General features: G+C 39.7%; 2 protein-coding genes across 2 annotated transcripts; one reads left to right on the top strand and one right to left on the bottom strand.

Moving 5' to 3' along the window:
- Positions 1-84: 84 nt before the first annotated feature.
- Positions 85-1,364, bottom strand: LOC138896278 (uncharacterized). Its single transcript, XM_070181075.1, has 3 exons — positions 1,299-1,364; positions 634-690; positions 85-462 (listed from the first exon to the last, which is right to left on the bottom strand). The coding sequence occupies exons 1-3, from the start codon at positions 1,362-1,364 to the stop codon at positions 85-87; spliced, it is 501 nt and encodes a 166-aa protein (XP_070037176.1).
- A 5,068-nt stretch (positions 1,365-6,432) lies between these two features.
- Positions 6,433-8,376, top strand: LOC138896277 (uncharacterized). Its single transcript, XM_070181074.1, has 4 exons — positions 6,433-6,580; positions 6,663-6,919; positions 7,603-7,773; positions 8,026-8,376. The coding sequence occupies exons 1-4, from the start codon at positions 6,433-6,435 to the stop codon at positions 8,374-8,376; spliced, it is 927 nt and encodes a 308-aa protein (XP_070037175.1).
- Positions 8,377-24,629: the final 16,253 nt, after the last annotated feature.

The raw sequence follows: 24,629 nt of genomic DNA, 5'->3' as shown, positions 1-24,629 counted from the left end.
TCTCCTCCCCCTGGCAACTTCAATCTCGGCCCCAACATCGAAGCCCTGAGCACTGACCTCCTCGAGAGCTTCTCTCTGAGCTTTCTATTTAGCATGTTCGACCATGCTCTTGGCTTTGGCTTGGTTAACCTCAACATCGATCCTGAACTGAGCCACTTTAGCATCGACTCTTTTGTTGGCCTCAACCACCTCAGATCTAGCCACTTCAAGTTCATTAGCCAAGCCTGCTTTATAAGAAATGGCCAAATCCAACCGATGCTGAAGCTCTTTCATCTCCTCGATCAGCCCCGAGGCATTTTCTTTCGCAGATCGAAGTTGGGCATCAGACAACTCCAACTGAGCTTGAACAACTTCCTTTTTCGACGCAAGGATATCTATACTCTTTTTAAATTCTTCTGCATCAACCAGTAGCCCATCTACTTGTGAATTAAGTCGTCCGATCTGCTCGATGCTCTGCCGAACCTGCAGAATTGGATCATTAGTGGTTATATCTATTTCATCTTCACTATTATGGAAAATACTGAATACCTACTCAGCCATCTCCTCATGCGCTTCCCGAGCTGTTGTCAAATCTGCTCGAAGTTTTTCACTAAGGAGCTTGTAAGAGTCGCTCTTCTCAGTGAGGTTCCGAACCTCAACCTTCTTTTTCCTCTCGGTTTCGGAGGAAGGCCTCGTGATCAACACTGAAGCCTACAAACATGAGGAAAAACATTAGAATGATCTACAATTCTAAGTATGAAAGAAATAGCAAAGATGTCATCAGAGTTACCCGATTCAAAGCATGTTGGGCCTCATTGAAAAGACAGGCGAGGCCCACCGCATTCATGACTGATTAATCCTCTTCGGTCACCAAGGACCGAAGGTAACTGGCAATCCCCACGAGGGGAGAAAAACTATCTTCCGCCTACGGTCAGGATCAACACTCGGGGTTGGGAATCGATCCACCAGTTTGTGAACCAATAAAGGCCTGGAAGAACCTGACCAAGATGTTTTCTTTGGTATCGGTATTCCACCAAAATCGATAACCTCCTCTGAGGCGGCTGAATCGAGCCCATCCAGAAAATTATGGATATCGGTCGACTCCTGAATGCCCTCGTAGAACCGACCTTCTAATATCCTGGCCTCTCGGATCATAGCATTCGAAATCTGAGGGGATCCACTAATATCAATTGTCCCGAGCTCATATTAACTCGAGAAGGGATAATCTCTGCTTCTTCTTGTTCCAGGATTATGGCCAAGATTCCTTTATTTGCTTCTGCCAATTTGAAAGATTATTGAATCACAACATTAGCCCGTACACAAGCTAAATCCTCTTTTCCTTCTTCAGGATCATCCCTTAATTGGCGAACCACTTCCGAAGGCATGGCACCAAAGCCCCCCTTTGGCTTGCGAGGTTTCTTAGCCGGTTTTTTATTTTCCACGCTCGGGGAGATCGACACATCTTTTCTCTTCCTGTCTTTAACCTACTTCGGGGCAGGAACCTCTCATCACCAGATGGGGGCCTCATGAATACATCCTTCTCGAGTTCTACAAAGGGAATAAAAGGGAATAAGTAAATAAATAAGAACAAAAAATAGACAAATCGAGAAAGAGACTTACCATGACTACGGGCCTCCCATCGACCCTTTGATAATTTGACCTAAGCACGCTCGGAGTACGTTCTCTGCAACACCAGACCTTCAATCCATTGTTTAAGATCTGGAATCGGTTCCGGCATCCGAGCCACGGTTGTGACAAGTAAAGAAAAATGGATCAACAAAATGAAAGGCAATCACAACATCAAAACAGGCAAAGAGAAACGTTTACTCACGGCTCATATTCCATTTCTCAGGAAATGGCAAGTCATCGGCAGGGATCAGGTCCGAGGTTTTGATTCGAACAAAACGGCCCATCCAACCCCGATACCGAGTCTCATCTATGCTCGAGAATGGCGCTTTGGTTGCTCGACGAGCAAGCTTGATTAACCCTCCTTGGTAAAGTCGGGGACTATAAAGGCACATAAGGTGATCGAGGGTGAAGATACGCCCCTCGATCTTGTTCGAGAAAAATCGAAAAAGAATCACTATCCTCTAAAAGGAAGGATGGATCTGGCCAAGGGTCATGTAGTATCTCTAGCAGAAGGCGACGATGATTGGGTCTAGAGGACCCAACGTGAAAGAATTAGTGTAAACACTTAAGAACCCTTCTAGGTGGGTAGTAATTGATTCATCAAGCGATAGGACTACTACGAGTTTATTATCCCAGTTGCATTCTTGTATGACTTTCTCGAGAAATTGCTCGGTAATTGAACACTGGTACCTCAACATCGGCTCACATCGACCCAGTACCGGAGAAGGATTTTCAATTCTAAAATCACCTACAGTTGAACACCCTACCGAAATGAATTCCTCAGGGCGGGGCTCCTTCACATCCTCGCCACCGGTGAGTCGAGATGAGGAAGCGACCTCTTTTTATGGAACAATTTTAGACGTTTTTGCCATCTAAAATTCTGTGAACGAAGATCGGGAGTATTTGGTGTTTTGAGAAGGAATTTGCAGTGAAAATCACAGATTTGCAGACAAAAAACTCAGAAGATGCGGAAAAGAAATTAGAAGATTTGGAGATCTGAAAGTGAAAAATAGTGAAGAGCGGGGCTATTTACAGATAGGGAAATGGCGGTTCAATATCAGCAGTGGTCGACCATCATCTGACACGCATTTAATACCCTGGTAAGCTGAACCGACAGGACAACTATCATGTACGTCATGGTCGGGCTCGATGCAAACGTTAGTGTATATCAAATCGTGCCGTTAAAAAATCATGTCGTTTCTCGCCACATCCTTCTTGAGAAATGAGTGGACTATCTGTATATGGGATCTGAAGCCAGCTTACCGAGCTTCGAGTTTCATGGACCAATCAAATACCGAGCTCGAGTCCAAATCGAACTTTGATGTGAAGCGGCGTTATCGAGCTTAAGAGCCAGAGACCGACCAATACTGAGCCCGAGTCAATACCGGGCCCCGAGTCAATATCGAGCTCTAAATCTGGAGATCGATCAATATCAAGTTCGATCAAGATTGAGCTAAGAGACAAGAGCCGTTACAACCGCACTGAGGGAGAAAATCTCGGCGAAAATTAGGGAAAAGCTAATCTATCATGGGTTCTCCACTATGTATTTTTTATTATATCAAAAGTAGGATCCCTCCACTATAAGAGGGATGACTATTATTACTGTAAGGCATCCAACTATTAAGGCATTGATACACTATAACTCAGATATTGTTGATACACTCCCATATTGAGAGATTATCCTTTTGAGCTTTATACATTATTTCATCATGCTTATTTATAAATCATCCTCCTTTCAACTTTGTTTTTATTTCATTCTTTACATCCAATATTCAATATTTCTACTTGCTTTTATGATTTGTGCCAAGTTATACCACGTAGCCTTAGAACTACATACAAATTCAACTCTATCCGTTTTTCGGGTAAAAAATTATATATTATATTTTGAACACCACTAGCTTAAAATAGTTGAGTGAGACAGTCCAACGATTCTGGGTGTTCAAGGTGATGCGTGTGTTCAAAGTTATGTTTATTTTGTTTGCCAAAACTAAACGGAGACCGCCATGTGTGGTCTATTTGATTATTTTTCAATTTAAAAAATTTCCTCATAAAATAACTTTTAAAACTTAAAATTTGTGTAGAAATAAATAACTAATCTTAAAAGTAAATTTTTAACTAAAATTTATTTCTTAAATAAATTTATAATTTGAAAGTCAAGCTCTATAAAACTTTATTCAACAAAAGCTCTCTACAAACTATAAATTCTCTCAACTCTCTCTTTCCTTTGGTTTTATGCTTACCTTTATTGGTAAAATTTCTAATACTGTCCTTTTGTTATTTTAATTTTGATTTGTAAAACTATAATTCTATTATAAGTTTTTTTTTGGTTCGCCAAATGTTGCGTAGTTTCATTTAAAACTTTTGGGACATCATTCATCGATGAAACAATTATTGACTTGTTTAAAGTTTGAACACCCTTGACAGAATTCCTAACTAAGTCACTAGTTCAAATCACGCCCCCCACGTCCCACCCACCCCACCCCACCCCACAAAAGGGAGATAGTTGCACTTATCATTTTGACTTTACATGTTAAGGATAGAATGTGCGAATCTTAGGTTTTAAATTTTGGTTTCTCAACATAAATAATAATATAATAGCTCTCGAAAAAACGTATTCGAATATCATAACAATAAATGGTGTTGGAGTTCTGGAAATTAAGAGGATAAGAAGAAATTGAGATAGCGAATTTTTTTTTGTTGTGGGAGAAGAATAAGCAACTCATTATGTTACAGATTATCTTGTCATTGTAAACGAAGTGCTATTAAAGTTGATGAATTTTGACTGAAATTTTCAGATAGAAGACTAGAAAACGCAAAAATAAAACTGTTTACTCTAAAAATTGGATAACAATTGAATTTGTACGTGGTTTTAAGTACACGTGATCTAATTTGATGCCGAGTGATAAATCAGAACAATTAAGGAAATAAAAGATAAAAAAGTAAATGCAAACCACGCAAGTTTGAGCAATCCTGGCCTTATGAGATTAATCTCCCCCAAGCTAGAAATAATATTATCGACGTTGAAGTGTAATGAACTTTGACAAAGATAGAAATAACAGTATATTGCCTTTTCATATAAGTTACAATGTGTCTTATGAGTTATCAAGTCCCCCTTATATATTAGGGGAGATCTACCCTTTAAGATATTATTTTATTATTCTATAAAAGGCAAAAGTCCTTGATTTGCTGACCGTTGGTTCCCTTTTTGAGCCGTTCTGTGATTCCCGCCCTAATGATTGGTTAATGGCGAGAATTACGGACCCCTATCAGATGAGTTGGGCAAAGCTTTCTTCGAGACCGTTAGAAACAAGATCGGTTACGCCTTCGGCAAACTCGAGAGCAAATCTGATGGTTTCGATGGCTAATTTTGATAGTGCTTTGGGTTCGATCATAATCACCATGTGCCGATCTTGGTTAGTGGTGTTAGTCGTCAGATCGATCTTTGAGCTCGACTTCACCCGATCACAGATATTTCGACCCTGGCCTAATCAAGGAGTTCGGAAGCTCGATTGAATATCGAGCTCGGTTGTACCCGTATACAGATAGTCCCCTCGTTTCTTAGAGAGTAAATGACGAGAAACGATATGAGCCTCAGATTCTCACTTCGATATATCATGACGCAAGTGATAAAAATATGATGTCAAAATCCCCTTATTTTTCGGAGAGCAAATGATGGGAAACGATTCGAGCTTTTGATTTTTAAAAACGTGAAGACGAATACTTGATGTAAGTGAGAAGAATAGTGGAAACATCCCGTCGATCCAGTCTTCGAGGCATTAAATGTGTGTCAGTCAATGGTCGGTCATTTTGGGATATGAACCGCCGTGATGTGAACCGCAGTTTGGGAACACTATAAATACCCTTCAACCCATCCATTAGAACCTTTTCCATTCCAACTCTTGCTTTTGCGTTTTAAGAGAACTTCATCATCCTCATCTTCTGGTTTTCTAGTTTTAAGCTTAAGAACTTCCTTTATTGTGAGGTTTTTGAAATTTCTTCATAAGTTACCTGCTAGTTACAACTCCTCTTTTACCAACATCTTCTTCTCTCCTCTATTTAGAAGAAATAGCAAAAACTTCAAAATTTGTTCCTAAAAAATAAATCCCTTCTTCCTCGAAGCCATCGGAAAATGTTCCACCTGCTGCTACTGAGGAACCAACACCAGAACCCCCTCTAAAGTCATTTTTCCCTTCGGGGTGCCCAACTGGGGCCGACTACAAGATCGAAAACACCCATTTGGTACCGGGTCGGTGCGAGCTGGTCTCGAGGTACTTACGTACTATTACTACCAGCATCCTTGATAAGGTCAATGAGGACTGCCACTGGGAAGATAAACTCATTGTGGTTCCAACCCCCGAGGAATCTATCACCACCTACGTGGAGGATTTTCTAAGTGTTTACACTTACCCTTTCACGCTAGGTCCTTTAGATCCAGTCATCATAGCCTTTTGTAAAAGGTACGAGGTAACTCTCGGGTAGATTCACTCCTTGTTTTGGAGGATCGTATTTCTTCTACGTTTCTTTGTGAGCAAAATCGAAATGTGTCAATTTACCATTGATCGCCTCATGCACCTGTATAGCCCTCGACTTTACCGAGGGGGATTAATCAAGCTCGCATGTCGATCCACTAAGGCCATATTCTCGAGCATCAACGAGGATCGGGATCGGGACCGGGACTGGTTGGGCTGATTCATTTGAGTGAGGACCTCAAACTTAATCCCGACTGCGGTTATGCCATTTCTTGAGAAATGGAATATGAAACGTAAGTATAACTTCACCTTCAAGATTTCTTTTATTGCTTTTCTTTTTCATTCCTTCTCATTAATGTTATGTGATGATGCAACTGCTGCCCAGATGCCGGATATCGTTCCTCGACTCAAGGAGTGGGTCGAGGGCATTGTGTCACAGAGACCTTATTCCAAGCACTTATGGCATGAGCTCTCCAAGGGACAATGGGAGGCCCGTAATCATGGTGAGAATTTTTTCTCTCTAAGTTATATTTGATCTTACTTTCACATCATCGATCTCTGAATAGTTTTATTTTCTCTTTGTAGGTCTACCAAAAGATGTTGAAATGAGGCCTTCATCAGCCGATGATGACATATACGCCGACCCCCTTGCTCTGAAGCAAGATAAAGAAAAGAAAAGAAGAAAATCTCTGAGTTCTTCGAGCCGTGAAAAGAAGAGACCGAGGAAGCGGCTGGCGCGCAAACCTAAGAATGCCAGCATTCTAGAGCTCTCATCGAACTCACTCCATCAGTTGATGGATGAGTCTGAAGAAAAAGAAGAAGATTATGAGTTGGTAGCCCGCGTGAGAAGCAATTCTGAAATGCCTCAAGCCATGAAGGTCGTAGAATAAGCATTGGTTAAAGTCTCCAAGCCAGGGAGGGTCGAGACCGATTTGCCTCGAGCCAGCCAGATCGAAAAGGAAACTGTGGCCGGTACATCTCGGTTAGAAGATAATGTGCCTAAGGATGCACTTAGGGTGATTGATCTATGTGGGTTTGCCTTCGTTTACCAATTCTATGATAAACGAGGCTCAGGCATTAAAAGGTAACCTCAGCGAAGGGGCTCAAGGAGGAGCTAATTCTTTCCATAATTTCTTCGACGGTCTGGATTTCGCGACTTCGGAGGATGTCATCGGGTTGGGCGACTTACCGGTACCAAAGAAGGTACCGTCCCCGGTAACGACGGGTCTTCTTCAAGCCTAAAATTAGTGAATCAATTCTCCACTCCGAGTGTTGATCCTACTCGGAGACATGCAATTTTTATGTCCATTCTGGAGGATGCCCGGGTTCTCTTTGCCCCTGTGGGGATTGCTATTAGCTTCAGTGCTTGGTGACCGAAGAGGATCAAGCTAGAATGAATGAGATGGAGGCACCCTTCTTGTTCAACGAATCTCAACAGGCGCTGAATCGGATAATTTCAAACGTCCTTTCGTTATGTACTTAGATTCAATCATGAATAATCCTGAAATTTCCTTTGTGCTTGCAGGCCTCGGTGATTCATCACGAGGCCTTCCTCCGATACCGGGAGGAGTTCAAGTGTCATGAGGCCGAGGCTTGGGAGCTTGCTGAGAAGAAGGATACTTTCAAGCTTCTTAATGAGAAGCTTCAGGCAGAGTTACAAGCGGCTTGGAAAGAGCATGCCGATTTGGTCGTGCAGGTAATATGAATATTCGAACTTAGTGATGATGATTCAAAAACATTGACTAACGACCTGAACCCACAGGTTCAAAAGAGACTTGACTAGATCGAGCAACTCCAGGTGAAGGTGGACACGGTGAAGGCTGAGGCCGAAGAATGGAAGAAAAATATGGACCGCCTAGCCTCAGTTGGCTTCGGCTGAGGTTCAGCTTTGAGCTATGAAGGAGAAATATTAGGTGTAGGTTAGTACGATCAGGAACTTCGTTCTCAGTTGAACTCGTCTGTTTCTGGTCAAGAGGCCCTGACCACGGATCTCGAGGCGGCCAAGTTAGAGGTCGTTGTGTCCAAGACTAAGGCCGAAGAAAAAATGGCCCATTTCAAGGCCGACGTCGAGGCCATCCAGGAACAAGCGAGAAATATGGTGAAGCACATGGGGTGGCAGTCCCGAAGGGAAACCCTCGAGGGAGTCCATGCTCAGAGTTTTGACGTATTGGCTGAAATCGAGAATGCCAAGATATGCGAGGACAAGGCCCGGAAGATGGCATATCCCGAGGAGGATTCCGAGGGGTCTGATGGTGGCGAAGAATCTATAGGCGATGATGTATCCCCCGATGATGATTAGTCCATTTAGGGTCTTTTTACTTTTTGCACTATCTTTTGTTGAGGTCGTTCGGCCTTTTGTAGAGAATATGTATCGGGGTTATTCAACCCTTGTAAAGAAATTTTTGATATATATATATATATATATATATATATATATATATATATATATATATATATATATATATATATATATATATAAGGCTTTTTCTTTTCATAGCTTTTGAATCTTTCCTTTGCTTTATTTGTATTTGCAAAGGTCGAAATGCCTTAGCCTGAAATGATCAGGTTATGTTCGAAGGTTCGAACAAATATTGCCTTTACTTTGTGTTAAGGCTTTGCAGGGATTCGGTGTTACCAAAAAATTTTCCCCAAAATAATTTAGGTTTATAACTTGTTAAGGATAGCTTTTAAATCCAGTTTTACGAGATTTTCAAAGGCCTTGTTTTTGTTACGAGTCTCGGACGTCTCCGAGCCGTATTAGTATGGCCGTAGCCTTTTTAGTTTGTGTGTTGCCTAGTGGGCTTGCTATCCCAAGTTATCCAGGCATGCCTAAGATATCAGTTCCCGAGTAGGGGTGGTTGTGGCCTTTGAAATTCGGGCATTGCCTAATAGGTGTTGTGCCCCCGTGATCTAAAATTTTTGAGATTGTTTTTGGTCGGCAGCCCCGAGTGGATATTCAGACTCAGATTAAGGTTGCTTTTAGGCTCGATGCCTAATCCCGGAGTGAATGTTCAAACTCTGATTAAGATTGCCCTTAGGCTCGATGTCTAGTCCCCGAGTGAATGTTAGAACTTGGATTAGGATTGCCCTTAGGCTCGATATCTTTAGGTGTAGGGAATTCCTTGAGAAATACAAGAAACATTTTTGAGAATGAGATGTTTATATGCAAAGAAGACTCTTCTTTTTTTATTCTTGTGCATAATAGTTGTACATGTATACATGTTTAGTTCCAGGGCTCGAGTGATTTGAGCAGGCACGGTTCATTTGATCGTTTGGCCCTTACAATAAATCCTATTAATCAAGGCCCTTCAATCACAGAGTCGAAATGCCTTGTTATTAATTCGATATCCGAGGATATTTCCCTCCAGTGTTCGAGTTTGACCAAAGATAGGCCTCGAATTCTATTGTGATCATTGCCACTAGTTCGTAACAGGCCTTCGATTCTAAGTTAGCACGATTTACTTGCTACCTCGTTAAAAACCTTGCCGGAAAACCCATTTGAGACAAAACCGATTTAAGGAAAAAAGAGTTCAACGCATGCTTTCAGACCTAGGATCTTGTATCATCTTTTGTTGGTTGCCTGCAAGTGTCAGTTTGAAATGTATAAAGAAAAATAAAAGAAAGAATTGGGGTTGTACCTTAGAAATAATATCATTTTAAGTGAGTTATATTCCAGTTGTTCTATAATTGCTCGTCGTCCATTGTTTTGATCTTGTAGGATCCTTTTCCGGTGATCTCGATAATTTGATACGATCCTTTCTAGTTCGGGCCCATTTTCCCTTCGTTCGGGTTTAAGGTGCTTAGTGTGATTATCCTTAGTACCAAGTCCCCTGTATTGAAGTGTCGAAGGTTGGTCCTTCGATTATAATATCTTACGATTCGATGTTTTGGGCATCCAGTCGGAGAAGGGCGGCTTCGTGCCTTTCATCTAACAACTCCAGGCTCATACTCATAGCTTCATCATTTGATTCCTTTGTTACATATCGTAGTTTGATGCTTGGTTCTCCTACCTCAACTGGTATTAAATCTTCGGTGCCATAAACTAAAGAAAATGGGGTGGCCTTGGTACTGGATTTCGAGGTCGTACGATACGCCCATAGGACCTCATGTAGCATTTCCTTCCATTTCCCTTGTGCGTCGGTTAACCTCTTTTTAAGGCTTTGGAGTATGGTTTTGTTGGTAGATTCATCTTATCCATTCCCACTAGGGTGATAGGGAATGGATAAGATCCTTTTGATCTTATGGTCTTCGAGAAACTTACTTACTTTGCTGTTAATAAATTGCTTCCCATTGTCGCACACGATCTCGGCCGGTATTCCGAACCGACATATGATGTGGTCCCAGATAAAATCAATGACTTTTTTTTCCTAACCTTCTCATATGCCTGTGCTTTCACCCATTTAGAGAAATAGCCAGTCATAAATAAAATAAATTGAGCCTTACCAGGTGCCCGTGGGAGGGGGCCGACGATGTCCATCCCCCATTTCATGAAAGGCCATGGTGACAAAACTGAATGCAGTAGTTCCCCAGGTTGATGAATCATTAGAGCTTGCCTTTGGCATTCATCACATTTTTGAATGAATTCCTTTGCATCTTTTCCTATGTCGATCTAGTAGTAACCGGCTTTGATTATTTTTCTGACCATTGATTCGGCGCCCGAATGATTTCCACATGTGACTTCGTGGATTTACCTCAAAACGTACTCAATATCCCTCGGCCCTAGACATATTGCAAGTGGACCATCGAATGTTCTTCTGAACAGGGTTCCATCTTCGGCGAGGCTAAATCGGGCTGCTTTTGTACGCAGGGCCCTCGATTCTTTTGGATTCAAGGGAAAATTTGTGGTCTTGAGACATTCCATGTAATTGTTCCTACAATCCCAAATTATGCTCGTTGAGTTGATATCGGCGTGGACTTCTTCCACCACCGATCTCATAACCTGCACGACTTCTCCCGAATTGAACTCGTTGTCTTCGACCGACGATCCCAAGTTAGCGAGGGCATCGGCTTCACTGTTTTGATCCCGAGGTAGATATTGCAAAGTCCATTCTTTGAACCGATGTAATGTAACTTATAACTTGTCCAAGTATCTCTGCATTCATTCTTCCCTGACCTTGAATGTTCCATTAACTTGGTTTACCACAAGGAGGGAGTTGCATTTGTCTTCGATCATGGCCTCATATTTGGCTTCGTTGTTAGTCAATTTCACAGTATTAATAGATTGACTAACTATATTACCTATTATCGGCTTTAGTACATACCAAGTCCGGACCCTTTTGCGTTCGAGGCCCCATCTATAAAGAGGGTCGAGGTTCCCAAAGATGTCCCTGAGTTAACCAATAACTCTCTTTCGACCTCGGGTATTAGGGCCGATGTGAAATTGGCCATGAAGTCTGCCAAGATTTGGGACTTAATGGAGGTCCGAGGTCGGTACTCAATATCGTACCCACTTATTTCCACGGCCCATTTGGCCAATCGTCCTGAAAGTTCGGGTTTATGCATAACGTTCCTTAACGGGTAAGTAGTTACTACACATATGGTGTGACCATGGAAGTATGGTTTTAGCTTCCTAGAGGAACTTATCAAAGCGAGCGCCAGTTTTTCTAGGCGAGGATACCTAGTTTCGGCCTCATCTACGGTCATGCTAACATAATAAATTGGAAATTGCGTACCTTGCTCTTCCCGAACAAAGACTCCACTTACCTCTACCTCCGAGACCGCTAAGTACAAATATAGTTGTTCGTCTTTCTTTGGTGTGTGAAGCAGCGGTGGGATCAATAAGTATCTTTTGACCTCCTCCAGAGCTCGTTGATATTCTGGAGTCCATGAGAAGTTATTCTTCTTTTTTAATAGTGCTAAGAATCAGTGGCTCTCGTCGGACGATCTCGAAATAAATCGCCCCAGAGCGGCTATGCGCCCGGTTAGCCTTTGCACTGCCTTTACGTTGTCAATGATCGTGATATCTTCTATGGCTTTGATCTTGTCGGGGTTGATCTCTATTCCCCGGTTGGATACCATGAACCCGAGGAATTTTCCAGATCCAACTCCGAATGCACATTTTTTCGAGTTCAGCTTCATATTGTATTTCTTTAATATGCTGAAGGTTTCATGGAAATGTTTTAAATGGTCCCCTGTTCGCAGGGACTTAACCAATATATCATCAATCAATTTTCCTATTTGCTCTTCGAACATCCGATTTACTAGGCACTGGTATATGACACCGATATTTTTTTAATTCAAACAACATTACATTATAATAATATGTGCCATTTTTAGTGATGAAGGAGGTTTTTGTCTGATCACCCAGGCCCATCCGTATTTGGTTGTACCCGGAATAAGCATCGAGAAAACTGAGGATCTCGTGGCCGGCCGTGGCATCGATCATACGGCCGATGTTGGGTAAGGAAAAAGAATCTTTGGGGCATGATTTATTCAAATATTTGTAATCTACACACATTCTTAGTTTAATCCCTTTTTTAGGGACTACCATGTCACGACCCAAAAATTTCACCACAAGCGTCGTGATGGTACCTAGTCTTTAAAACTAGGTAAGCCGATTACAATTACATCTCGAGCCATTTTTTTTAACATATAATTTAATACAAGTGTCAAAACCAACAATGGAAATATTCAAACAACCTCCCAAGACTGGTAATACTGAGTCACGAACTCTAACTGAATATATGGAATTATCTCAAGGATCGAATATACAATACTGTTCGAATAAGAAATTAACAGTACAATAAAATGGAAAGACTCAAAGGGACTGCGATGACTAAGTAGTCCTACCTTGAATCCTTGTGATCATACTCTAATCTCTGTCCGAATCCAATATCTCCAATATCTGGCTTTGCACAAAAATGTGCAGAAGTGTAGTATGAGTGCACCACAATCGGTACCCAGTAAGTATCAAGACTAACCTTAGTGGAGTAGTGATGAGGAACAGTCGAGACACTTACTAGTCCAATAACCTATATAATATAGTATACAAAAATAATAGAAAACAAATAACAGTAATAGCAACAATAATCAACTAGTGATGTAAACAGCAAGGCAGCAAGAACTCCATAAATGTTGCTCAAACAGATAATGAACACAAGTACGACCAATAATCAAGTCCTTCAAAATATACATCTTTTATCTATAATTTTTTCAATAAAAATCTCTAGAATATAATCCTTTCCAATAAATATATTTCGAATATACTTCCTTCAAATAAATATCTTTCAATTATAATTCTTTCAAATAAATATCTTTCGAATATAATTCTTTCAAATAAATATCTTTCGAATATAATTCTTTCAAATAAATATCATTCGAATATAATTCTTTCAATAAATATCTTCGAATATAATTCTTTCAAGTACAAGTCACCATGTAACACCTCATTTAACTTTCCTGGTGTGAGAAATATATTCAGAATATCACATCAAATGGCACGGCAATGCCTTAGTGCACTTGTCTCATTCTCACCAATATATATATATATATATATATATATATATATATATATATATATATATATATATATATATATATATATATATATATATAGATATGTAGATCAAATCAATTGACACGGCAACACCCTTCGTACATTTATCTCTTTCTCACTGTGCATACATATAACAGTACCAACTAGGTGAGAGAAATGCCAATAACAATAAAAGAAATAAAGTGGGATGCACACGGGAAGCAACAACGAGTACAAGTCACATAGAAAAGATAGGTGTACAATGACATCTCAAATATATATATGTATATGTATATATATATATATATATATATATATATATATATATATATATATATATATATATGTAGATCAAATCAATTGACACGGCAACACCCTTCGTACATTTATCTCTTTCTCACTGTGCATACATATAGCAGTACCAACTAGGTGAGAGAAATACCAATAACAATAAAAGAAATAAAGTGGGATGCACACGGGAAGCAACAACGAGTACAAGTCACATAGAAAAGATAGGTGCACAATGACATCTCAAAATAAAGGCATTAATGTATACACAACAAAATGATATCACAATATAATATATGTCTCTTGTCCTCGCCTACACAGAAACACCCTTTGTGCCATGAATATAAGATAATATAAAAATAATGGCACGACATCACCCTTCGTGCTTTTACTCTCATCATTACGTGATAATATAATTAAAATGGCACGGCATCACCCTTCTTGCTTTACACTCTCAAATGGCACAACATCACCCTTCCTGCATTACACTCTCAAATGGCATGACATCACCCTTCTTCGTGCTTTACACTCTCCTTCACATGATAATGTATATGAAATGGCATGACATCACCCTTCGTGTTTTACACTCTTACTTACCAAGCACATGTATATCATTAACAATCAAGGTAGGAAGTATAAATAACATCAAGAAGAGTGTTTAAACGACAATACAATACAACAATTCATATCACAATTTGCCCACTGGCCACAACCAACTCCAAAGATACAACAAAAATCAATTAATTTCAAAGCAAATTGTCACGACCCAAAACTCTAACCTGTCGTGATGGTGCCTATCAATGATACTAGGCAAGCCGATTTTTCAAAATACTTCAAATGTTTCACAAAATAAACCAACAGCTTGATATGACAGAGTTTTCATTAAAAACATGAGTTAAACTCAAAATACAACGCGGAAAAATAGCCCCAAACATCGGGGTGTCACCAAGTCATGAGCATCTAAACAACCAGTCTAAGAAACAGTGTCTACAAGAGTCTGTGTCTAAATGCCAATACAGAAAAGAAAGATAACAAGAAAGGAGAGATAAGGACTGCGAACGTCGGCAGGTACCTCGTGAATCTCCGATACTCAACCACGCATGAGATCAATGTCCTCCGTGACCGGATACACCTGGATCTGCACATGAAATGCAGGGATAGCGTGAGTACAACCAACTCAGTAAGTAACAAAAATAAATAAGGAACGGAAAGATAGTGACGAGCTACACAGTTATAATTCATTTTCAGTAGTCTCAACAAGAAAAGTAAACATGCTTTTAAATCCAGAAAATTAAGTCAAATCAGTTTATTCGTGCCAAATTCAAGTAAAAACCAGACAAAAGTATCCTTCAGAAGTTTTCCAAAATCAGTTATATATGGCAACTATGTGCAACAACAATGAAATCATATACAGCCTCTCAGGGCAACAATCACTCAGTCCTTCCATTCACTCCAACCTCAGAATCACTCATTCCTCACATCCACTTATTCCTCACAGTCACTCGGCACTCACATTCAGTAGGTGCCTACGCTCACTGGGGGTGCGTACAGATTCCGGAGGGGCTCCTTCAGCCCAAGCGCCATATCAAGCCAAATCATGTCATAAATCAATGAAAACATGTTGCGGTGTGTAGCCCGATCCCATAAATATCCTCACAATCAGGCCCTCGGCCTCACTCATTTAGCAATTTCTCCAGTCTCTCTAGCTATCAGAAATCAGGAAAATCAGCCCAAACAACAATAATATGATGTATCAAGAAGAATAATAGAGATTGAGATATGATATGCGAATAAAACTGAGACTGAGTATAAATAGAATTTAGCAGGTAATTCAACATGTAACACGGTCTTTGTGGGTCCCAACAGTACCAACACATAGCCTAATTATGGTCTCTAACATGATTCACAGTGAAATTTCTATAACACATGAAGAGCATATAGTTAACAACAAGTTTATTCAACTTCTCAGTTTCACGGAATGGACCAAGTCACAGTTCCCACGGTGCACGCCCACATGCCCGTCACCTAGCATGTGGGTCACCTCTAAAACAATCATATAACACCAAAATCCGGGGTTTCATACCCTCATAACCAGATTGAAAATTATTACTTACCTCAAACCGCGCAAAACTCTACTCCAAGGTGTCTTTGCCTCTCGAATCGGTCTCCAAACGTCCTGAATCTAGTCACAAGCAGTACAATACAATTAATATAGGCTAAAGGAATCAATTCCATAAGAAAAACACAAAATTATAAGCCAAAATCCGAAATTGGCTCAAACTGGCGCTCGTGCCCACGTCTCGAAATCCGACAAAAGTCACAAAACCCAAATGCCCATTCACTCACGAGTCTAACCCTACCAAATTTATCAAACTCCGACTCCATTTGGTCATCCAAATCCCCAAAATTCACTCTCCAATTCTCTAGCCCTAAACCCCCAAATTTCACCTCAAAAACTAACCAACTAAGTGTAAAATCAGTGGGGAAACATCATTATTGAAGATAAATGGAAACAAAGAGCTTACTTCAGTAATCTCCTCAAAAACCCTCTCAAAAACCTCCAAAGTTCGAGCTCAAAATGATGAAAATGGTGAAATATCTAGAAGTCTCGCATTTATAGGTTCTACCCAGGTCTTTCGCACATGCGACAATTTAGTCACTTATGCGGTCGCGCAGGTGCGCCCCAGAGCCCTCTTCTATGTCTAACTCCGCACCTGCATCCCTTTTTCCGATCCAGCGGACTCGCTTATGCAAGACAAATCTCCGCTCCTGCGGAGTCAAGCTTCAAGGCCAAATCCGCTTCTGCAGCCCTTCTGCCGCATCTGCGGTCACGGAGATACGCAAAAACCAACGCACCTCCGACCTTCTGCTGCATCACTCCTTGGTTGCTTTTGCGGCTTACCTCCCGCTTCTGCGGACACGCACCTGTGGTTCCCACTCCACAGGTGCGATTACACCAGCATTGGAAAACCTTCAGCAAGCTTACAACTTCAAAACTTGGTCCGTTAACCACCCGAAACCAACCTGAGGCCCCCGGGACCTCAACCAAACATACCAACAAGTCTTATAACCCAATACAAACTTAGTCGAATCCTCAAATCACCTCAAACAACCTCAAAACGCGAATTACACACGGATTCAAGCCTAATGAATTTCCAAATTCTACAAATGACGCCGAAACCTATCAAATCACGTCAGACTGACCTCAAATTTTGCACACAAGTCACAAATGACCCCACAAACCTACTGCAACTTCTAGAATTGGAATCCGGCCCTTATATCAAAAGGCCAACCCCCGGTCAAACTTCCCAAAAATTCCACTTTCGCCATTTCAAGCCTAATTCTACTCCCAACCTCCAAATTACAATCCGGACACGCTCCTAAGTCCAGAATCACCCAACGAAGCTAACAGAACCATAAAAATTTCAATCTGAGGTCATTTACCCATAAGTCGACATCTGATCGACTTTTCCAGCTTGAGATTTTAATTAAAAGACTAAGTGCCTCAATTCACTCTGAATTCACTCCAGACCCTAACCAACTAACATGGTAAGTCATAAAACAACAGTGAAGCACAAAAATCAGCAGAATAGGGGAACGAGACTACAACTATCGAAACGACCGGCCGGATCGTTACACAAATAGCTCAAGGATCCACACAACGTATATAAAATATCAAAACAACAACATAGATTGAAAAGTAACTCAACATAACTTAGCATAGGGCAACACCTTTTTTAATCCAAAGTTTTGATAAATATATTAACGCCTCTTTTTAAGCTTATTTAATTAGTTATTTGCAAATGAAAAATCCATAATGAAATTAATTCCAAGAAATATCAAATCAACAAACACATGAAATTCACGTAAAAATCCAAGTGGCAATCACAACAAATTATCATCTAAAATACAAACTCGACAAACAAGGAACAAGACATGACAAATAAAGGATTTACTATGTTTCAACAATTTTTCAATTTAATACATAAAGGTATCTACGAATTTAAACCGATATAATTTGCACATATAAAATAAGTACGTACTCGTCACCTAGCGTACATGATTTTCAATCACACAATTTCCACATAAGACTCGATGCCTAAGGGAAATTTCCCCCACTCAAGGTTAGGCAACATACTTACCTCAATTTGCAACCAACTCAAGATTTCATTACACCTTTGCCTCGCGAATTAGTGTCCGAAATCCTCAAATATAGTCATAAACAATTCAATCTACTCAATACAAATCGTAGGAATTGATTCCATATGAATTTACTAATTTCTGGATTAAAATCCGAAATTCATTTAAAAATTGATAGTGGGACCCACATATCGAATCCCAAAAAAACTCACGAAACCTAAACACCCATTCCAATACGAGTTCAACCACACAAAAATTATCGAATTCCCACATCGGATTGACCTTCAAATCTTCATTTTACATTTTTGGAAGATTTTATAAAAATCTGATTATCCTTCCATAAATTCACGGATTCATGATGTAAATGAGTATGGAATTATAAAATATAATCAATATAGTATAAGTAACACTTACCCCAATGTTTTTCCATGAAAATCGCCCAAAACTTGCCTAAACTGAGCTCCCCAAACTCAAAAATGAGTAAAAATGGCAAAACTCCCCGTTTTATGGGGTTTTTATGTCTGTGGCGCCACAGGTGGCGTGGGGCGCTGCATGTGGCACCGTTTCCAGTACCTCCAGTAGTCCCAGCGCCAGGGATAGCGCCCTAGGCTACCCTGGACGCTGACGGGAAATATTTTCTGACACGGAAATGGGCATAACTCTCTTATACGATGTGCAAATTCGACGATTCTTTTTGCTATGGCTTCGAAATTTTGAAACAGATCTAATACTTCAATCAAAACTGAATTTGGAGATCATTTGCTTAATATGATACCACTTATTCTTGAAGAAACGACGTCGAAACATTCTAGAATATCCAAATTAAACTCTGTTAAACCATCCGAAATCCACCTGAGGCCCTCGGGACCTCAACCAAATATACCCACAAGTCCTAAAACATCATACGAACTTAGTCGATGCCTCAAATCACATCAAACAACACTAAAAACACGAATCACACCCCGATTCAAGCTTAAATGAAACTATCGAATTCCACTTTTACATTCGATGCCGAAACCTATCAAATCAAGTCTGATTGACTTCAAATTTTGCACACAAGTCATAAATGATATAACAGACCTATTCAAATTTCCAGAATCAGATTCCAACCCCGATATTAAAAAGTCAACTTTCGGTCAAATTTGATCTTGAATCGTCCAAAAACCAAACTCAACTATATACGCAAGTCATAATACGTATTACGAGGTTGCTCGAGATCTTAAGCCGCTGAATGGGATGCTAATTCTCAAAACGACAAGTCGGATTGTTACATCCTCCACCTCTTAAATAAACATTCATCCTCGAACGTGCTAAGAATTATTTTGAGGTTATCAAATTGCTGATTTCACTCTTACACATATACTCGCGGGTGATACCACGTCACCGCAACCAACATAGGTTCGACAAAACCATTTCAATTGAGATTAATTTTCCTATCCGTACTTATAAACCTTAAAACCAATATTCTTACACTCCAATCATTTTCAAAAGGATCTGATTCATATCAACACACGGTATTAGTCTCAGCCGACTGTAACAACTCGTGCCTACGCTTGCACGGCACAACCACATAAAGTATCGTAACATGCATACGCCCATAACCACATCTCTGGTCATAATAGTTGTTCATAACTAATTACAACATCATCGTTTAACTTCATATTAACAAAAATCTCATTTCAAACCTTCACAATACTGACAACGAGACACGTGGCATGAAGGCCTAATAATTATTTACCCGAATTAACGAGTCACTTTTAACGCCACCTGGGCACTCACATCGTAGGCTAAAACTCAATAATTACAATACGAATATGACTAAATGTGCACAGAAAAACACATACAAGAATTATCAAATAAGCCTAACAGGCATGACTCCCCATTAGTACTATATTACAAATTAAATTTTACTAAGGGAGAATTTAAATCACATAAATTTTCATCACAAGGATCTCGTCCTTAAATACTGCGGCTTGTTGCCCAGCTTAAACATATCAAATCATATTTAAAATGCGAGGATCATGTCCTCAGCTCTGAATCACAAATAATTTACACATTGTGCCAACTGAAAATCTTTCCATTTTCTTATTTAAAAATAATTTCCATTAAATAGAATCACAACACATAATGAACCCCCATACCGGTAGGGCATATAATTCATAAAATTATAATCAATTATCCCAAAATTACATCAAACCCCATTGTAGTGAGTAACAAAAAGTCACTTTTGGACCCATAGCCCTCAATAGTGAGCAAAACAACATGATAGACACGGGCTAACACCATCAAATCTACCAATAGGGATAAACACGTGAGGGGTGTACAAATCACAAACTCGTCCTATATAGAGCACGATAGGAGGTCTCACCTCAATAGTCAGAATTGAATCAAAATAAGAATAGTGCTCATTTCATTATAAATTAAATCATACATGTAACGACACAATATGGTGTATTGGCCTCAACCAAGTCATAGCAATTATATCAACGGGTCGGGCCTCCACCTCTTGGGGGCCCTCTACCCGCTTGTCCTCCACCCATAACTGGTTGTGCATGTGGAGTATTAGCTAGCCCGAGTGTTCTGATGAAATCCATCCTTCCTAAGTCTAGGAAAATTTCTCTTGATGTGTCTAGTATCACCACACCCATAACAACCTCTCTGCAGGTATGGCTGCTCATATTGAGTCTCTGCCCCCGTGTCGGTGGTGCACTAAATGTATTAACTGGAGCACTACGAGTAATCTGAATTGCGGACTGGGCTGAACGACTGCCCCAGCCTCCGCCATGATGAGTCATAGCTGCAGAGTAGAATCCACTAAATCCTCAAGAGTTCCGAGACCTTTTGGCCTCCTTAGATTCCTTCTTCTCACTTCGAACACGTTCTAACATCCTGGAAATATCTACTACTTGTTGAAATGGAATGTCAGACTGCAACTCTCGATCCATACATATTTACAAATCATAATTGATCCCTTCAATGAATCCACGGACTTGCTTTCTAACCGTAGGAACCAAGATAGGTGCATGGCGGACTAACTCACTGAACCTGATAGAATATTCTGACACCGTCATGGTGCCCTGGCGCAACCGTTCAAACTTTGTATGCTGCGCATCCCGGAGTGTCTGGGGAACAAACCCTTTCAAAAACATCTCCGAAAATTGAGCCCAGGTTGGTGGCATTGCACCAGCTAGCCTACCTTCTTCATAAACTTGCAACCACTGATACGCTGCTCCTGACAGCTGAAATGTAGTAAAGGCAACTCCACTCACTTCCACAATACCCATGGTGCGGAGAATACGGTGACACTTTTCTAGAAATCCCTGGGCTTTCTCGGTAGTTGTGCCACCAAAAGTAGGTGGACTATACCTCTTTAATCTCTCAAGTCTCTTTTGTTCTTCTTCTGACGTCCTTGGCCTGACCTCAGGTTGAACCAGAATAACAGATTGCACTGGTACTATACCCGGAACCTGACGAATGTGAACCTGCTGCTCTGGAGTACGGGTGGTAGGCATTTGAACTCCTCCCCCAATCTGTGAAATATTTGGTGCAAATGAGATCAATCCTACCTGAGTTAATGTACCAAACATGTTCACGAACTGTGTTAAAGTCTCCTGAAGTCCTGGGGTAACAACAGGTGCTTCCAGTACCTGTCCCCCAATCGGAGCTACTGGCGGCTCCTCAATTGTTACTTTGACAGGTGCTCTTGTTGCGACACGTGCCCTTCCTCGACCTCTACCTCGGCTTTTACCTCGGCCCCAGTCTCTTGCGGCTCTAGCAGTATGCACGGGTGTTTGCTCAGTTGACCCGGTAGCACGTGTCCTCGCCATTTGTGAGAGAATAGAGATGCAAAGGCTCAAATTCCAAAATCAACAAATTCCGCATGATAGGAATGAAAGAAGTGGAAATTTCCTAACAGTTCTATAGCCTCTCGAAGATAAGTACACACATCTCTGTACCAATCCGCAAGAATCTACTGAACTCGTTCATGACTCGTAGAACCTATGAACCTTGATCTCTGATACCAACTTGTCATGATTCAAAACTTCCACCAGAGGCATCGTGATGGCATCTAGTCTCTAAGACTAAGTAAGCCGATTACAATTACATCTCGAGCCATTTTTTAACATATAATTTAATACACGTGTCAATACCAACAGTGGAAATATTCAAACAACCTCCCAAGACTGGTAATACTGAGTCACGAATTCTAACTGAATACATGGAATTATCTTAAGGGTCGAATATAAAATATTGTTCGAATAAGAAATTAAAAGTACAATAAAATGGAAAGACTCAAAGGGACTGCGACGACCAAGCAGTCCTACCTTGAATCCTTGCGATCATACTCTAATCTTTGTCTGAATCCTATATCTCAAATACTTGGCTCTCCACAAATATGTGCAAAAGTTTAGTATGAGAACACCACGGTCGGTGCCCAGTAAGTATCAAGACTAACCTCGATGGAGTAGTGACGAGGTATAGTCGAGACACTCACTAGTCTAACAACCTGTGCAATATAGTATACAAAAATAATAGAAAACAAATAGCAGTGGTAGCAACAATAATCAACTAATGATGTAAACAGCAAGGCAACAAGAGCTCCATAAATATTGCTCAAACAGATAATGAACACAAATACAACCAATAATCAAGTCCTTCAAAATATATATCTTTTATCTATAAGTTTTCAATAAAAGTCTCTAGAATATAATCTTTTCCAATAAATATATTTCGAATATACTTCCTTCAAATAAATATCTTTCAATTATAATTCTTTCAAATAAATATCTTTCAAATATAATTCTTTCAAATAAATATCTTTCGAATATAATTTTTTCAAATAAATATATTTTGAATATAATTCTTTCAAATAAATATCAATCGAATATAATTCTTTCAATAAATACCTTTCGAATATAATTCTTTCAAGTAAAAGTCACCATGTAATACCTCATTTAACTTTCCTAGTATGAGAAATATATTCAAAATATCACATCAAATGGCACGGCAATACCTTCGTGCACTTGTCTCATTCTCACCCAATATTTATATATGTAGATCAAATCAATTGGCACGGCAATACCTTTCATGCATTTATCTCTTTCTCACCGTGCATACATATAACAGTACCAACTAGGTAGGAGAAATGCCAATAACAATAAAAAAAATAAAGTGGGAGGCATACAAGAAGCAACAACGACTACAAGTCACATAGAAAATATAGGTGCACAATAACATCTCAAAATAAAGGCATGAATGTATACACAACAAAAAGATATCACAACATAATGTATGTCTCTTGTCCTCGCCTGCACGGAAATACCCTTCGTGCCATGAACATATGATAATATAAAAATAATGGCAAGGCATCACCCTTCATGCTTTTACTCTCATCCTCACGTGATAATATAATTGAAATGACACGGCATCACCCTTCGTGCTTTACACTCTCAAATGGCACGGCATCACCCTTCGTGCTTTACATTATCCCTCACATGATAATGTATATGAAATGGCACAGCATCACCCTTAGTGCTTTACACTCTTCCTTACCAAGCACATGTATATCATTAACAAGCAAGGTAGGAAGCATAAATAACATCAGGGAGAGTGTTTAAACGATAACACAATACAACAATTCATATCAAAATTTGCCCACCGGCCACAACCAACTCCAAATATACAACAAAAATTAATTAATTTCAAATCAAATAGCTCAAGGCTCCACACAACGTATATAAAATCTCAAAACAACAACATAGATGGAAAAGTAACTCAGCATAGGACAACACCTTCTTTAATCCAATTTTTTGATAAATATATTAACACCTCTTTTTAAGCTTATTTAATTAATTATTTGCAAATGAAAAATCCATAATAAAATTAATTCCAAGAAATATCAAATCAACAAACACACGGAATTCACGTAAAAATCCAAGTGGCAATCACCCCAAATTATCATATAAATTACAAACTCGACAAATAAGGAACGAGGCATGACAAATAAAGGATTTACTATGTTCCAACAATTTTTCAATTTAATACATAAGGGTATCTACGAATTTAAACCGATATAATTTGCACATATTAACCAAGTACGTACTCGTCACCACGTGTACATGATTTTCAATCACACAATTTCTACATAAGACTCAATGCCTAAGGGGAATTTCCCCCACTCAAGGTTAAGAAAGATATTTACCTCAATTTGAAACCAACTCAAAATTCCATTACACCTTTGCCTCGCAAATTAGTGTCTGAAATCCTCAAATCTAGTCATAAACAATTCAATATACTCAATACAAATCGTAGGAATTGATTCCATATGAATTTACTAATTTTCTGGATTAAAATCCAAAATTCATTTAAAAATCGATAGTGGGACCCACATATCGAATCCTGAAAAAACTCACGAAATTCGAACACCCGTTCCAATACGAGTTCAACCACACAAAATTATCGAATTCCACCATCGGAATGACCTTCAAATCTTCATTTTACATTTTTGGAAGATTTTATAAAAATATGATTTTCCTTCCATAAATTCACGGATTCATGATGTAAATGAGTATGCATAAAATATAATCAAAATAGGATAAGTAACACTTACCCCAATATTTTCTCGTGAATATCGCCCAAATATTGCCTAA

The sequence above is a fragment of the Nicotiana tomentosiformis genome, chromosome 7 (genome assembly GCF_000390325.3).
Source record: "Nicotiana tomentosiformis chromosome 7, ASM39032v3, whole genome shotgun sequence".
NCBI classification, from domain to species: Eukaryota; Viridiplantae; Streptophyta; class Magnoliopsida; order Solanales; family Solanaceae; genus Nicotiana; species Nicotiana tomentosiformis.
This window is presented reverse-complemented; position numbering and strand designations above follow the sequence as displayed.

Coding starts and splice junctions, on each gene's coding strand:
- LOC138896278 (XM_070181075.1), bottom strand. CDS start 1,364: ATGCCTTCGGAAGTGGTTCGCCAATTAAGGGATGATCCTGAAGAAGGA. Junction 691..1,298: donor GAAAAGAGGATTTAGCTTGT/GTACGGGCTAAT, acceptor TCATGTTTGTAG/GCTTCAGTGTTGATCACGAG. Junction 463..633: donor AGAGGAAAAAGAAGGTTGAG/GTTCGGAACCTC, acceptor CCAATTCTGCAG/GTTCGGCAGAGCATCGAGCA.
- LOC138896277 (XM_070181074.1), top strand. CDS start 6,433: ATGTTATGTGATGATGCAACTGCTGCCCAGATGCCGGATATCGTTCCT. Junction 6,581..6,662: donor ATGGGAGGCCCGTAATCATG/GTGAGAATTTTT, acceptor TTCTCTTTGTAG/GTCTACCAAAAGATGTTGAA. Junction 6,920..7,602: donor ATTATGAGTTGGTAGCCCGC/GTGAGAAGCAAT, acceptor TTGTGCTTGCAG/GCCTCGGTGATTCATCACGA.